This window comes from Struthio camelus, chromosome 1, assembly GCF_040807025.1.
Source record: "Struthio camelus isolate bStrCam1 chromosome 1, bStrCam1.hap1, whole genome shotgun sequence".
Classification (NCBI taxonomy): Eukaryota; Metazoa; Chordata; class Aves; order Struthioniformes; family Struthionidae; genus Struthio; species Struthio camelus.
Genome location: NC_090942.1, coordinates 17,494,589 through 17,509,365, shown reverse-complemented (window position 1 = coordinate 17,509,365; position 14,777 = coordinate 17,494,589). Strand labels below are relative to the sequence as shown.

General features: G+C 39.8%; 1 protein-coding gene across 4 annotated transcripts; it reads right to left on the bottom strand.

The window, feature by feature from the left end:
• Positions 1-271: 271 nt before the first annotated feature.
• Positions 272-14,182, bottom strand: TRMU (tRNA mitochondrial 2-thiouridylase). Of its 4 annotated transcripts, none has more exons than XM_068930935.1 (11): positions 14,022-14,182; positions 13,118-13,283; positions 10,585-10,691; positions 10,016-10,138; positions 7,967-8,139; positions 6,996-7,049; positions 6,371-6,437; positions 5,431-5,531; positions 3,655-3,799; positions 3,337-3,419; positions 272-2,065 (listed from the first exon to the last, which is right to left on the bottom strand). In XM_068930935.1, exons 1-11 carry the CDS (start codon positions 14,113-14,115, stop codon positions 1,919-1,921), a joined length of 1,260 nt encoding a protein of 419 aa, XP_068787036.1. In that variant the 5' UTR covers positions 14,116-14,182; the 3' UTR covers positions 272-1,918. The 4 variants fall into 4 exon arrangements, with proteins under 4 accessions (XP_068787036.1, XP_068787059.1, XP_068787051.1 ...); XM_068930958.1 differs by having other exon boundaries at positions 13,189-13,283; positions 14,022-14,142; XM_068930942.1 differs by lacking the exon at positions 272-2,065 and adding an exon at positions 2,962-3,180 and having other exon boundaries at positions 14,022-14,158.
• Between the last annotated feature and the right edge of the window lie 595 nt (positions 14,183-14,777).

Here is a 14,777-nt window from a genome sequence, read left to right as displayed (position 1 = left end):
TTGGATATTCAGAACCTGACTGGACACAGCCCAGCTTTAACTGACCCTGTCTGAGAAGGGGGGTTGGACTAGAAGAGCTCCAGAGGTCCCTTTCAACCTCATCAATTCTCTGTGACTAGATGAATTTCAAGGAAGCGAGTTTTAGACACAGACACAACTACGTCTTTTGGCTTGTCCTCACGGTTAGGCTACCTTCTACCAGTACAGTATCAAATAATAAACATGACTTAAAGACATGTAAGGCAAATTAATAATAAAAATGACACTAGTGTTACACAAAACATTTGTGAAGATTTTATTGGGACATTTACTGGAAAACTCAGATGAGGAAAACATGGACCATTAACTCTTGAATTATTAATTCCACATTTTGCAGAGACAGAAAATTCAAGAAAGATAAGGAAAATGCTGGGAAAAACATAAAACATGATCAGAACCCATACCTTTACTAACCTAACAGAAATTAAGAGCTGAGATGAAACATGAACAGTCTTTACAGTTGACCTCCACATCAACAGGCACCCTACAGACAGACTTCTAAGCTGAATTTATGCTGGCACAATGGAAAAGGATGGCTTTTTCCCCCTCAGTCAGCTACACTGAAACGTCAAATCAACAGCGAAGATTATAATAGTCTGTTTTGTTTTTAATAGGGCTCCCTGAACAGTGTGTTTAACTAAGCAAGAGACTGGCAGATGGCCAATGAAGCGTGTCTTCTCCCCCTTCTACTTCCACATTTTGGAGAAAAGAGACTTTTTTTTTTTTGTTACAGTGAGGAATAAAAAGAATTCTTTTCCTTCCTTCCCATGAAGACACTAAGATTAAAAAAAGGATCGAACGCTGCATGTAATCCAAGCCTATGTATTTGCTCAAAAGCTCTATTCATGTTGCAGCTTTCTTACTGAGCAAATTCAACATAGACATTTGAAAATTCCATATCTGTCTGAAAAGTCTTTTTTCTTTCTGCATACTCTAATGAGTCATCATCTATTATCATGTTGAAATATAGAATTTCATTTTTGTTGACTCACTGTATTAAATGTTTGTAATAATTTTAGAACGTCCATAACATCCACTCATTCTACCTTTTTGGATAACTTGGGCAGGGGTATTCAGTTCTTCTTAATACTGCCCCATTTTACCTTATGCTATGATCTAAGATCCAATTATTATCCGGTCTACCTTCAGTTGACTTAATAATAAGGAAATACATATGAATTTGTATTTTTCTAAAGCACTGACAATGCATTCTCTTTTCCAAGAGACAAAACAGACAGTATCTGCCCTGAGTAGTTAATAAAAAATTAATCAGTTCTGTGAGGAACTTAAGAAATATTGAGATTCTTTTCAAGCCCCTAGGTTTGTACGTCTTAATTACATTAAACATGTTAAACCACCACTTCATACAGTTTAAGAGTCTAAACCAGCTTTTATAAAATTATATCGGGTGAAAAATAAATATCTGTTGTTCATAGTTCATGCAAAATGCTGAACTTAGATATCATTCACTCCTTTTCCAGAGTTCAATTAACACACAATTACTGTAAAACAACACACATACTTCACCTACAGATAGGTATTTTCACCTAAGAAAAAAGAGTTATTTCACTTAAAATCAGAGTTTTATGTTCTCAGACATGATTGTTTTATATTAAAATTCTTGTATGTATAAATATTATTACAGAGCAATTTTAAGACGTTCCTTGACACTTATTTATAAGTATCACCATCCAGTTCAATGAAAGTATACCAGTCTGTTTTTTGTTTTAAACCTGTTTTGCACTAACTGTCAAGAGGTGGGCCTGGATAGTCAATCGACCATTTGAATATTATAGAATAACAAAAAAGTGTTTGCTATTGCTTTTATTATTCTCAGGCTACAAATTCTCCAAAGTCCGTTAGTAAACAAACCCACATGTTACGTTGCTGGTTCTATCTTGTCCGTCTCTTCCTTCTTTGCGCCCTCCTCTCGGTTTTTGCCCTGTTTCAAGGTATACACTGATGGGCCCAGCCTTAGGATTTTCCCACTGCCCAAGCACTCGTCACCCTTGTAGAACACAGCAAACTAGGGGATAAACACAGGGAGAGTCTTCTCAGCAGCTGCAAACTGCATAGTGAGCAACTGCAGAGTGTGCAAGATCTGCTGGACAGTGAGTGTGTCCATTTGTTTGTTCTGACCAAAACTCATAAAATCAAAAAGCTAAAAAAAGGCATAGGACCTGTTGGTTCACATTAAGTGTGAATATAAGCAAGTTAGTAGGAATTCCATCATAAACTTCCATAAAATTATCTGAAAATTCCTCAGTCAGTGAAGTGGAATGGTTTGTTGCAAAAAACTTCTTTTCCCCAAGGGGATAACAGGCACGCTATCATCTGCATCTTCACTGGACCGTCCCTAGACCACAGGGTACAGCCTATAGTGGCACTTCTCAAAATGGGAGGGGAATGAGGTAGCACCCTGACACAGGTAACTGAGGCAGACCACTGGGGAGGAAGTAACTGGGGCTCACAGCTGTGCTAAGGAGACTCAGGCAAGAAAGCAGGAATGCAGCAGGCACTCAAGACAGCCACGCTGACCGAGCACTGCTGAGCCCCTCCCATTACCTCTCAATAAAAAACCCTAGTAGAGGTTCAGCAGCTCATGGCATCAAGGGTTTCTCACTCCCGCTATCCGCTCTGGCTCTCAGTTCAGCTCACTTCTCTTAAATGCATCCCTCCCTCTGCTACAAACAGCTCTCAGATAACCTGCCTCTTGCTGTATTCCAGGGACCCCAAGTTTTGGGAAGGGAGAAGAAGGGTGGAAGGTAGGCTGGGAGCGGGAGAAGGCATGCAGAAAACACTTGAGAAACACTGGTTTACAGTGTGATAGAGCACTCCTTCATTTCTAGTGGTGAACGGCATCACTACACAATGTCCCTTCTCATTACTCTTCTGGGACAAATAAACATGACGGATGCAGATCCTTAATAAACAATTTAATTTGAGCATTAAAACCATATTAAGCAGCCAATTACTGAAATAATGCCTTTATAAATCTACTTCTGGAGGACCACAACAGATTCCGCTTCTGCATAATACAACTGATTCCCAGAGACTTTTTCATGTATTTTCTAAAGCTTGTAAGCCAGTCTCTCAGAACATATGGATAACAACAGAGTATCTTAAACTGGAAACAATCTCCTGCAAAATAGTGGATGAACAATCAAAACAGAGCTAACTGCTCTTACGTGCTAATAGATTAACTAATTTTAACTTGCAGCTAATAAAAACACTACTCTGTTTTATCATCCAAATAAGCCAGAACAGGAAAAAAGAAAAGCAGTTCTAACAACTTACCTGCCCAGGTGTGAGAGCTCTTTCTGGCTTCACTAGCGTCACCCAGACACTTCCATCTTGGTTTAGAGTCAGCACACAAGGCACTAGAACAGAATATGGCCAAACATCTGCCAGGTAATCCTTACATTCACATTAAAGAAACCTCCATGAATAGGTTAAATAGATCTGAGTCACGATGCTACCAACAGAATCATTTTATATAGATACTAGAGAAATGAAAAGGTGATCCCAAACATTTCAACTATTTCTGAAGAACTACACTGAAGACACTTTCAAAATTTCACAAGCTGAATAAAATAAAAGATTTGATTTGATTACCCAGTGCCATCTGGTGCCGACATCTGAAATGACATTCCATCATTTTATCCCTAATGAGCTCTGCAGGAGGCTCCTCTGCTATCCAATGCACTCGATTTGTCCGCAACAGGTCTCTGTACAGTGCAGGGTGATCTGTTGACGGTGCCTTAAAACACAACATTCATTTAATGCTGATGTTTTTGCTAGACAGCACATAACCACTGTGAAGCAAAGCATGAAATACAGAAAAAGCATCTAGCCATATCGAAATGAAAACAAAATGAATAAGAAAGCAAGCCTTTATTAGCACCTAACCAGCTTCTAGATTAAGGCCTTCAATGAAAAAATATGCTAAAACAAGCCTGAATTATTTGTCAGCCTTCTACATCTCAGAGTCATGTCACTTCCTGTATTCTTTTTCTTCAGTCACATTTCTGCCTTTTCTCAGGCTGAGTTCACGTGTCCATGGCCCTCCTTATCCCCCCAGCTCAACAAGATGCTACCTCCCTCTTATTCAACTTCTCATTACAAGTCATTCCTTATTTGTATCCCATTAAGACAAACAAGACCAAATGAGACAGCAAGAGATGCAAACTATTTCTGAATATAACCATGAGTCACTGCTACACAGCTGATTTTCATCCATCCATTGCCCTCCTACCCATGCTAACTCATTTGTGAAAATACCTAACTTTAAACTAAAAGCCTTGCATAAATTTGTATTGTTGTTTTTGCTTTTATTGTAGAAAAAACAAGTGTATTTCTAGTGGTGCAATGCAACAAAGAAGCTCTTCCACCTGGCAGAAAATCCACAAGACAATTCATATTTATAGTCTAGGCTATGCTACAAATTAGAATTTTAGTATGTTGTTTAGCAACACTTGATGAAAACTTAGCACCCGGAATCAAGAGCAGGTTCTTGCACAGTAGCTTAGAAAAGCAGTAGAATTTACAACCTTCAGGTTGCTTCTTAAAATGGGAAAAAGCAGGGACAAGCACTGTATTAATGCAGTATAGGTAAATCCCATGTATTTTTTTGTTATGAATGAAACTACAGGTCGTATAAAGTGTGGTGTGCCAAGTCCTAGCTGCCCATTTATTAGGGACACGTTGCATAATCTCACTGTAAGGCGCACACAAAAAACCAAAAATTAGCGATTCTGCCTGTTTCCTCTCAACGCTGTTTTGATAACCAGTTTTTTCCCCAAGGCACACCAACAGTAACAAAACCCTTCATTACAATCATGTCAGTAGCAAATACGGATAACAGCTGTGTGAAGAGCAAGAAACATTACTGATGTTAGCTGCTGCAGAACTCCAGTCATCTTATATGATTAGTCATTAAGACACTTACTATTTGCAGTATTACATTCTGCCTCAATTTTCAAAATGATAAAACTCTATTACTGGCCACTACTTTGTTTATTAGAAAAAGAAATTAGGAAAACATAGTGAGTCAAGATAACAGACATTTTGGCAAAAGTTTTACGTATTGTGTCATAATAACTACAGTAAAAAGCTCTGTTTTAGAGTAGAAAATGAGAGCTCAGAAGATTGGTTGGTTCTTCCCAGTGTTTGCTGTTTGTTTGGGAAAAGCTCTGTGCCAAAATCTTGAAAAATTTTCTACTCATCAAAAGCCAGTTTGGACAAGATGCTTCAAGATGCTGTACCAGTTGGCTCTTGTTTCTCTCAAGTGGAAAGCCAAGAATTCTGCCCAAGTTAGGATCACATTCCATACAGCAGGAGTCATGAGATGCCTGCATCAGTCATTCACAATGCCAGCGTTAACTAACTCACCACAAAGATATCTCCAGTGCTAACATCTTTATCCACAACGAACCAAGCATCCTTCAGGCCTGCTAGTCTAGCCCTCTGGCCTATTGTGTAGAGGAACCAACCTAAAGAAATATGAGAAGGTAACACTGCTAGCAACCTTAGTCTTTAACTTTCAGAAAAATGTATTTAAAAATTTTCCCTCAAACTTCATCACTAAACAAAGAGTAATGATCCAGATTGTCCCAGAGAAGTGTACCAATTACAAATTAAATCAAGATCTACTTGAAAAAGTTTTCATCCGTACCTGAAAAACAATTCCAGATTAATCTGCTTCAACTGTTGTATTCTTAGCGGTTTTAAAAGACAAACATTTCTCTATTTCAGTTTCAATTTGTGGTTTTGCTACCACTCAGTCTTACTACTTTCCCTTACTATTTCATGCAGTAGTAGAACATCATATTTGCAGGCATTACTTGGGACGGCAACTCAGTTCCGGAAGCTAGAACGGAACAGAGAGCAGAGGAGTACACACAGAAGGGAAGGGAAAGGTAAGCTGAGCCTGTTTCATGCTGTCCTGTTGTGCATCACTGAGGTATGTGGTATATTTTTCAGCAAAGTTTAGATACTAAAGAATCTGGAACTGAAGCATAGTCATCCTGGAAGAACTATGTTAACAGTGGTCCCTTGGTATTATATTAACAACAACTTAGTACTAAGAAAGTAATCCTAATAATTACCATGTAAGTTATTTGATTGCAACTAGGAACTGAAACAATCAAGAATAAGAGGCAGTTCAAAGCTCTACATATCGTATAAAGTACGGTTCCCATGACTATTAGAGTTATCAAACTGGGAAGAGTCTGTAGATTTGTTTGGAATTTCACAAAATTTGTCCCTCCAAACATAAAGAGTATTGCTTTATTTATCTAAAAGCAGTTATTAACATGGGTTAGCCACTTACCTTTGTGTGTTCCCATTACCTTCTTATCTTCAATGGAAACAAAGTTACCTGGTTGAGGTTCTAAATACTACAAAATAGGAAGAGATTTGTGTAAGACACAAGATGACCCCACAAGAAACTCACTGTATACCTCAGGTTCTGTTAGTGTCTTCTTCTGAAGGTGGAAAACAGCTTTTCAACAAGCAAACTCCACGCATGCAGCTTACCAGCTCTTTCCTGATGCTGCTTTAGAGATAGAAGGAGGAGGGGCAGCCCCTGTCAGCAGTAATTCTGTGCCTCACTCCCCCCATCCTCATTTATGTCAGGGAACAGCAGGATTCAGCCATTCGCCCCTCTCACTTCCCAATCACATGTCAGAGCTTGGCCAGTGCAGGGGTGTGAATTCAGTCCCTCCCGTGGCTACAGAAAGAGACTGACTGCTCACTGGCAGAGGGCAAGCAACTATTTACAATCTGTTGGCATTAGCTTCTGGGTAAGTTTGGGAACGGGAAGGGAGAGGGGAGTTATTCAGAATGGGCCACATGGTGTTGGAGATTTTTCCTTAGACCACGTTACAAGTTACTTGTGAAAACTAGAACAGAGCATAGAGATTGCCTTATATTTAATGTTTATATTTAATACTCACCTCAAGAAGGAATTTTTCAAAGTTTCTTTCACCAATGAAACAGATTCCAGTACTCTGAAAAGGAAACGGATGGATATTTTTTCCTCAGGTATCGTAGACTATGCTAGGCATCACATAAAACGAATAAAAACACAAAATCTGATCCATCATACATTAACTAATTCTATGCAATATCAGTGAGTGCCATAAGTACAGAAAGGACGAGAAGTAACAGGAGATAGAACACATGTTCGGTCAATAAATAGATCTATAAGTCTTGGTGTGATCCACACCAAGACTTCCTGTGTGTGCATTAAAAACAGAAGCTTCTTTCGGAGTAATGTACAAAACTAACACAAATTACACAGTCAACAGATATCTTTTGAAAAAACAACTTCATGACCAAATAGGTCTTACTTTCCCTTCAAATCACATCTTAAATTCTTCAGAAAGCCATTTACAGGGGACAATAAAGATGAATATAAGCCTTAAAAGCAATCAAGACTGTATCAATAATACAACTGCTGCCTGCATATTTTTTATGATCAGATTATGAAGTGTTAGTTCTTAGCCAGGAAACAGAACTTTTTTTTGAAAAATTTCAGAAAAACAGTATGATTCAATCTTTATAAAGACATATTGAAAAACAATTACAGTGAGGAAGCCTTTAAAAGCTACAGACAACAATGATCAAAGGCTTCTCACCATCTGTAACAGAGAATGTGTTCCTTAAGGCTCACTGCAGCTTATCCACATTCACCTTAGTTCTTCTGAGATACAATGGTAGACAAATATCTGTAAACTAAAATACAGAACTAACCAAAAGCACATAAAAGAACTTTTAAGCAGGTAGACAACTATAAAACTAACTCTCAATCCATTCGATTTATTCTATTATGTTGCTTGGAAACAATAGATTTGTAACAGATACAAAGTTCAGAAAAGACCATTTATATAGAAGGACAAATCAATAGTTGTAAGTGTTACCATGCCTCTTTTTTCTTTAGCACGTGATGAAGGCCATGTTCCGCTGCTATCTTCTTTACAAAGCTTTTCGTTAAATCGCCTAAAGGAAAAATGGTTTTCCTCAAAGCAGCCTGTGAGATCTGACTTAGGAAGAAGGTCTGGTCTTTAAAGAGGTCAGCTCCTTGAAGAAGTTTTACAGCTGCAAAGTGCAGAAAACATAAAATGTTTCAATATACTTCTCTTTAACAGTTCAATTTCCTTTAGTACGTTGTCTGACAATCAAAACTTCAGTTTTATTATTTCCATACACAGTTTAAAGACTCAGCATTTTTCAGAGTACTCACGATGTAATTGAAAATGACTGGCATTTTCTTACTACTAGAAAGATCTAGAAAGATTCTGATTTTGTACCATGCAGAATTTTAGACTGCCTCATCTCTTAGTTTACTGCACACTTCACTAGCAAGAACATTAACAAAATGAAATATGAAAACATCTTTCATGGTTCATATGTCAGGGGAGAAAGAATATTCAAATATCCTAGAGTTTACTGATCTTCAAAAAAAAAAATTCAATTTTGCTCTGAAATCTCACTGACGTAAGTCAATGATTTGAACAATCAGCACTTACTTCCAATGGAGGAGCTCAAGAGAGGAGTGCTTGACTTTTTTAATTTTAAAAAAAGTGAACTATAGATGAAGTCTCCTGATAGCCCAGATTAAAAAAAAAAAAAGAATATAGTTTTTCAGTCTGTTCCGTCCGTTCTCTTAAGCACTAATAGCTCTATGTCGTACAAACTCCCCTGAGGTGTTTCCTGGCTCAAATGAACAAGAACTACGAGCCTATAGTCACTCACTTCTAATAATAAAAATTCTCAATAGCTGGCAGGGCAGGAGGCCTGCTTAGAATATTACAGAATATTAGAACTGTGGATCACAATCTGTCAGTGGTCCCACTGGGGCCATTTCAACTTTCCAGAAACAAAATACGGAACAAAAAAACAAGTAAACCAGACCAAAAAAAAAAAAAAACCCAAGAAGCTGTAATTCAGAAAAGTCACCATGGCAGCTCTGCAGAGTGGTAGTATGCAAGTTTTTTCCCCTTTGGGTGCTCCTATGTTTCTCATTATACATCACTGTCTCACGCTGAGCTACTTTACTGCGTTATGGCCCACTATAGAGCTATTCAGAAGATATCTATATTGCCATCCAAGCTGTGACAGTGCCATTCAGAGACATATCCATACCCGCATTAATAGAACTAGCTCAGGTACTGATAACGATAGAACCACTGTGGTGCAGCTATGAACCTCTGATTATGTACTTCCACAAGCAGACTATTAAAGTGAAGAGCAAAACCTGGGCTGACCTGAGAAGCCTAGCCTCAAAACGTCTACACATGCCGCACTTGCACCTTCCAGTCCCAGCACGGGCAGAACTTTGATCTGCTCGGGAAGATCATTCTTATAGAAAAATGGAGGTACCGGACACAATAGTGGGATTACTGAATGAAAATAAGTTTTTCTGGTACAATAATACACAGTCCAGTGATTGTGTAAGAGTATGTTATTAATTTTAACCTTTCAAGGCCTTAATTCTAAAATTCCACTTCAGCATATTCCCATGATGAGTTCTACATATAAAATATACTAATAGCCAAAGAACAGCCAGGCCCTAAAAGAGAAGAAACATACTAAGAAAGTCTTACGTAAGTCACCCAAATACTCCATGAGATTTCTTGAAATATTTCTCCACAGTACAGAAGATAGCTCTGCCTCCTTAACTATATTAAAACTCATCCAGAATGTTGACTGCTTTACTATTCCCCCCGCAGCAGGATTAGAACTCTTAAAATAGAAAATAAAATACTTCACTATGTAGTGTAATTTTCAGTAACGTAACCCCCTTTTCTGTCCAGTCAGCCTTCTACAAAAGCTAGGGTTAAAATGGTAAGTGCTTTTCTAGGAACACTAGTTGTGTGTAATGTAATGAACTTCCCTGATTCTACACAGCTTAACATAGTCTAATTTTTTCCTTCCTATCTAGGACAAGACATGAAATCAAGAAACCACTTACTATTTCTAACTTCAAAACGGTTTCTGAAAAGCCCCTGTGGCCTTTTAATATGTTTCTGTTGAAAAACCTCCTCCTCCTCTAGTGAGGTTCTAGCATAATGCCCAGTAGCCATTGCATCTGCTCCTATCAAAAACAAAACAAAACAAAAGCAAAACCACAAAGGCATATATTTGATATTCACAATTTGAACAAGATCATAGAAATGCAGAGAGTAGTGAAGGAAGGAAATCTACTGAGAACTCAGAAGCCTTATACTGACAGTAATCATACTCCTGCTATTTAAATAATGTAAAATATTCATTGGCACGCCAGACCTCCTTTCAAGGGCCACATGAGAATGGAAAACTTAACGCTCAGGTCAACATATTTCCCTGAATTAAATCTGTTCCTACATATCTAAAAGCAATTCAGAACAAAATATTTTACAAACACTAAAATACTTTCACAGAAATGTTTGAATTATGCATGCATATGAATTCATAAGGTTTTTTCCCCCTTTTCAAGAGTTAGTATCCTTTAAGCATTTCCACAGCATACACTATGTACTGACACACTTGAAAATGCCTTACCAAGGTTATCCAGAGCGTAGTGAAGAAAGTAGTTGAATTTGATGTGCTTGTTACACACAATATCAGGATTAGGAGTCCTTCCCAATTCATACTCTTTTAAAAGGTCACTGTAAAATAAACATTTAACTCTGTAAACACTATTAATGTCACAAAATACTACGCAAGACTGGAGCATTTGTTAAACCTAAAAACTTGAGACCTAATTTTACTAAGCCTTTTAAGTAAGAAATAAAATATCCATTAAATTGTAACCCGTAAAACAATGCTTGGAATATTTTCTCCAAAATGGCCTGAGGGCATGGTCAGATGATCACTTACAATCCTGAAAGCACGTTCTACTAAATTACCATTCTCTCAATGGAGAGACATGGTAACCGAGTGTGCATATGCTGCTTATCTCTTACAAAATACTTACTTTCAGAATTAAACAAACCTGCTTAATTTTGCACTGTAGTAGTATGGTGGAGCACACACCACGGGTTACGGGTCTCAGATGAAAGGACTATAACCTAATCTGCACTAATCCCACCATAAGCAGTCATGGGACCCTGTCTTAACTTGAGGGTTGATGGATTTTTTTCCTGCTTGCTTTCCTTTCCTTTTTATTTTTTATTTTTTTAAAGAAATTCAAGTACAGTTTCTCCAAGACAGAGACAATGTTTCACACTTTCATGCAACTACAGTGCTTAGCATTACTTGCTTAAAAATGTTTAAGTAATAACTAATATAATTAAAGAGCACAGTGGTGCTCTGAGATATCAAAAGTTCTGACGACTGCAATATTTTGCTTCCCTTCAATGGTCATGCAAGCCAAGAGATATTGAGGGCACAGACTGGAAAAGGATCTTAAATTGTATTTAAAAGAATATCAGCAACTCTTCATCATTTGAAACAGAATCAGCTGCTTATTCCTTACCACACTACAACTTACATTCATAAATGGAAAATAAAGTAATACCTCTTTTCCTTCATGCTACCCGCTTCTAACAGTTTACAATTCAACAATTTATACTAATAATTAACTCATCTGGGTCTACCTAGTGCTGCCTAGCTCTTGCTGGTTCAGCACTGTACTCTTAAGATGACAGATACACTGGTACTTTGCAAATATTACAAGACTATATTGGATCCTTTACAAAAGACTTAGCACAAAGCTAGGCTCAGGTCAGCACAGAATAACCACAGAGGCAAGCAACAAGCTTTCTGGGTAAGGCGGTAAAACTATACAGATTTCATCACTCCGCATGAGGGAGAGCTAGCAATAAGGGATACCCATTGCAAGTACATTCTTCAAGGAAAACAGAGAACAGGAGAAAAGGAAATGAAGAACATCTACTGAATCTTTCTAAAACAAAAACGCGAAACAGAATTTGTACAGATCATGGAAAAGACAAGACCTAGGATAATTCTCTTAATTAAAGATGGCTTTTGAAGACTAACCCTGTAAAGAGAGACTCCAAAGGAGGAGTAAATTCAAGCTCTGAGATGAACGTAAAGGAAAGAATTCTGGAATGAACCAAGAAGCCTTGTGAAGTAACAGGCTGTATGGCAATCCTGCACTAACAAATGGTTTGGAGAGAAACAGATCTGATGCTCTATAATCTTTGATTCATTGTCATTTATAGAACTCCCAGAGAGATGTGATAAGCATTAGCGTCTCATATAAAGAGGCAAACCTGGAGTGAACCATCCCAAGAAATGATCATCTTTACTGACTGCACATTAGGTTTTGTGCTTAATTTGATGTCATTTCAACATGACGTAAACCTAGCACAACTACTGTTATCTTGTCTGAGAAGAAACTGAGATATAAACAGCACTACTTAAACGGAAATGATGAAAATCACGGGGGAATTTTTATGTCCCAGCGCTGAAAGAGTAAAACAGAAACGATAACTGTTTTAACAGTGCCAGACTCCCCCTTTCCTTCCGCCTCAGAACAGCTCTCAGCTTTTCCTATGCAAAACTTTCCTCTTATAAAGTGGAATGAATTCACAAGAAGAGAAAATCTGTACACTTTCTTCAGAAAACAGCTTCAAATTTGTCAGAAAAAAAGTTTAAAGAAGCAAGACGGATCTGTGCTAGCTTGGCAATAAACTGGGGTCAGCATATATTCATGCAATATAAAAACATATTGCACAAATCATGCAAACAAACAGTAACTGTGTCCTGTTAAGTACTTTTTTCCTCAAGCTGCAGAAAGACTGGGCCAGCATGTGAGATACAGAAGAAATGAACATGACCAGTGACCAAAAAATAAATTACTGCACACCCACAGGCATAACTAGAGAGAAATCTCCTATTAATTTCAAAAATAATCAGCATACTAAAACCAACACATAGATTCTGTTATTAAACATGAACGACCAAAAAAGTATTCCTCCTGTATTTAAGAGGCTTCAGTACTTTCTTTTGGTACTGTTAATGCTACAGTAAATTCTCTTTGCCTGCGCTCTGTCCAATTTCACTCTTCACAGTAACGCAACGTTACAGTAGCATACTAAAAGACCATCTACTTTAAATGCATCACTACCTGAATACTTCATTCCAGTATTCTTTCACATAGGAAACCTGATGAAAAGGAATATCAAGCTTCTGACAAACCCGGTAAGCATCTTCACAATCTTTGTCGATGCAACAAGCTCCTTGTTCATCCAGAGGGTCCCAGTTCTTCATAAAGACGCCTGTCACTTGGTAGCCTATCAAATGAAGGTAAGGACTGATTTATAAACTGAAATTCCTAATTGTCTAGACCCAAACTCTACATTTCTCCAAGACCTACGCGGGTAACCATTTCCTTCAGAGGATTTCAGCAGCCCTGTATTAGTCGGGCATCCTTGGACAGTTTTACAGTATAATCACTGCATGTTTTTTTTGTGACAGCTAGACCACTAAGTAACATAACAGTAAGCTGTTCTGGAAATCCGATATGATGAGACTGGAGAATTCGGAGTTGCTCCCATGACTGCTAATTCCTTTAAGCACGTCTGAGTTACCTGGCGCTGCTAAGGTACGTGCCAAAACCCTCACGTTTCCCTCCGAATCCTGACCACGCGCCAGGCTTCGGAGGAACTCGAGAAGAGGTTACAAAACCAAGGGCAGGTCACCGCTCTGCTCAGGCAGAGCAGGACCTATACCCGCCTTACCAGCTCCAAAGAGCAGGGTTAAAACAAGACGAAACCCATAAAAGAAGTGGACCGAGCAGGGGTAAACAACCTCGGCAGCGCCTGGGCAACCGGCACAGGAGCAATTTCAAGTGCAGGGCAGGGGCCGCACAGGCCACAGCCACAGGGCTAGGAGCGGGGGGCGGCCCCGCAGCCCGGCCCGGCGCCTGCCGCCGGCAGCGCTCGGCGAGGCCGCGCCGAGCCCCGCTGCCGCCGAGCGCCGCCCTCCTCCTCCTCCTCCTCCCTCCCTCGCCGCTCCCGCGGCGGCCCCACCTCGGCGGCGCAGCAGCAGCGCCGCCACGGCGCTGTCCACCCCGCCGGAGACGGCGCACGCCACATGCCGCCGCCGCGCCGCCGCCGCCAGCATGGCCGCCGCGGCGGAGCGGCTGAAGGGACGGACGCTTCCGCTCGCCCCTTCCGGCGGGCGGCGGCCGCGGCGCGGCGGGGCGGGGCGCGGCGGGGGGCTCGGCGGGAAGCGCGGGCGCCTCGGGGAGTTCCGGGGCGGCTCCCCGGCGGCGGAGCGAGCAGCAGGCGCGGCGCCCAGCGCCTCTGCCTTACCGGCCGCGCCCAGGGGCTACAGCAGCTCCGGCTGACCGGCGGGGGAAGGGGCAAAGTTTAGGGCTTAACAGCTGTCAGGCATTGATTAAAGTGTGCTGATTAAAAAAAAAACCCACACCCCACACACTCCAATGCATAGGTCACGTACTGTAATTTGGACGTTACCAAAAAAGGTCACGTTTCAGTGTATATGTTTGAAGGAAGCTATAGAAGAACAGAGAACCAGATACATGCACAGGAGAAGACCAACTTTCTCATCTCAATACAATACTGCAAGTAGCATGAACATTTTCCTTCTACCACGGGGTAGCTTATAAAAGCATGTACCAAAAAAATACTGAAGGCAAATCAATTTTTTTTTCTTTTGAACTGCAAGATTAACACTAAGTTATTGAACGCTGATTAGTTCTGTTTCACATAAACAGGCCACATGACGCTCAGAGCGGTGGAATTCATTCACTGCCTACAGAA

Bases quoted from the DNA above. Each gene is read 5' to 3' on its own strand.
- TRMU (XM_068930935.1), bottom strand. From the start codon at position 14,115: ATGCTGGCGGCGGCGGCGCGGCGGCGGCATGTGGCGTGCGCCGTCTCC. The intron at 6,438-6,995 runs GTGAGTATTAAA...CCTATTTTGTAG, and splicing joins TTGAAAAATTCCTTCTTGAG to TATTTAGAACCTCAACCAGG. The intron at 3,800-5,430 runs GTGAGTTAGTTA...TTGTGTTTTAAG, and splicing joins GCACTGGAGATATCTTTGTG to GCACCGTCAACAGATCACCC.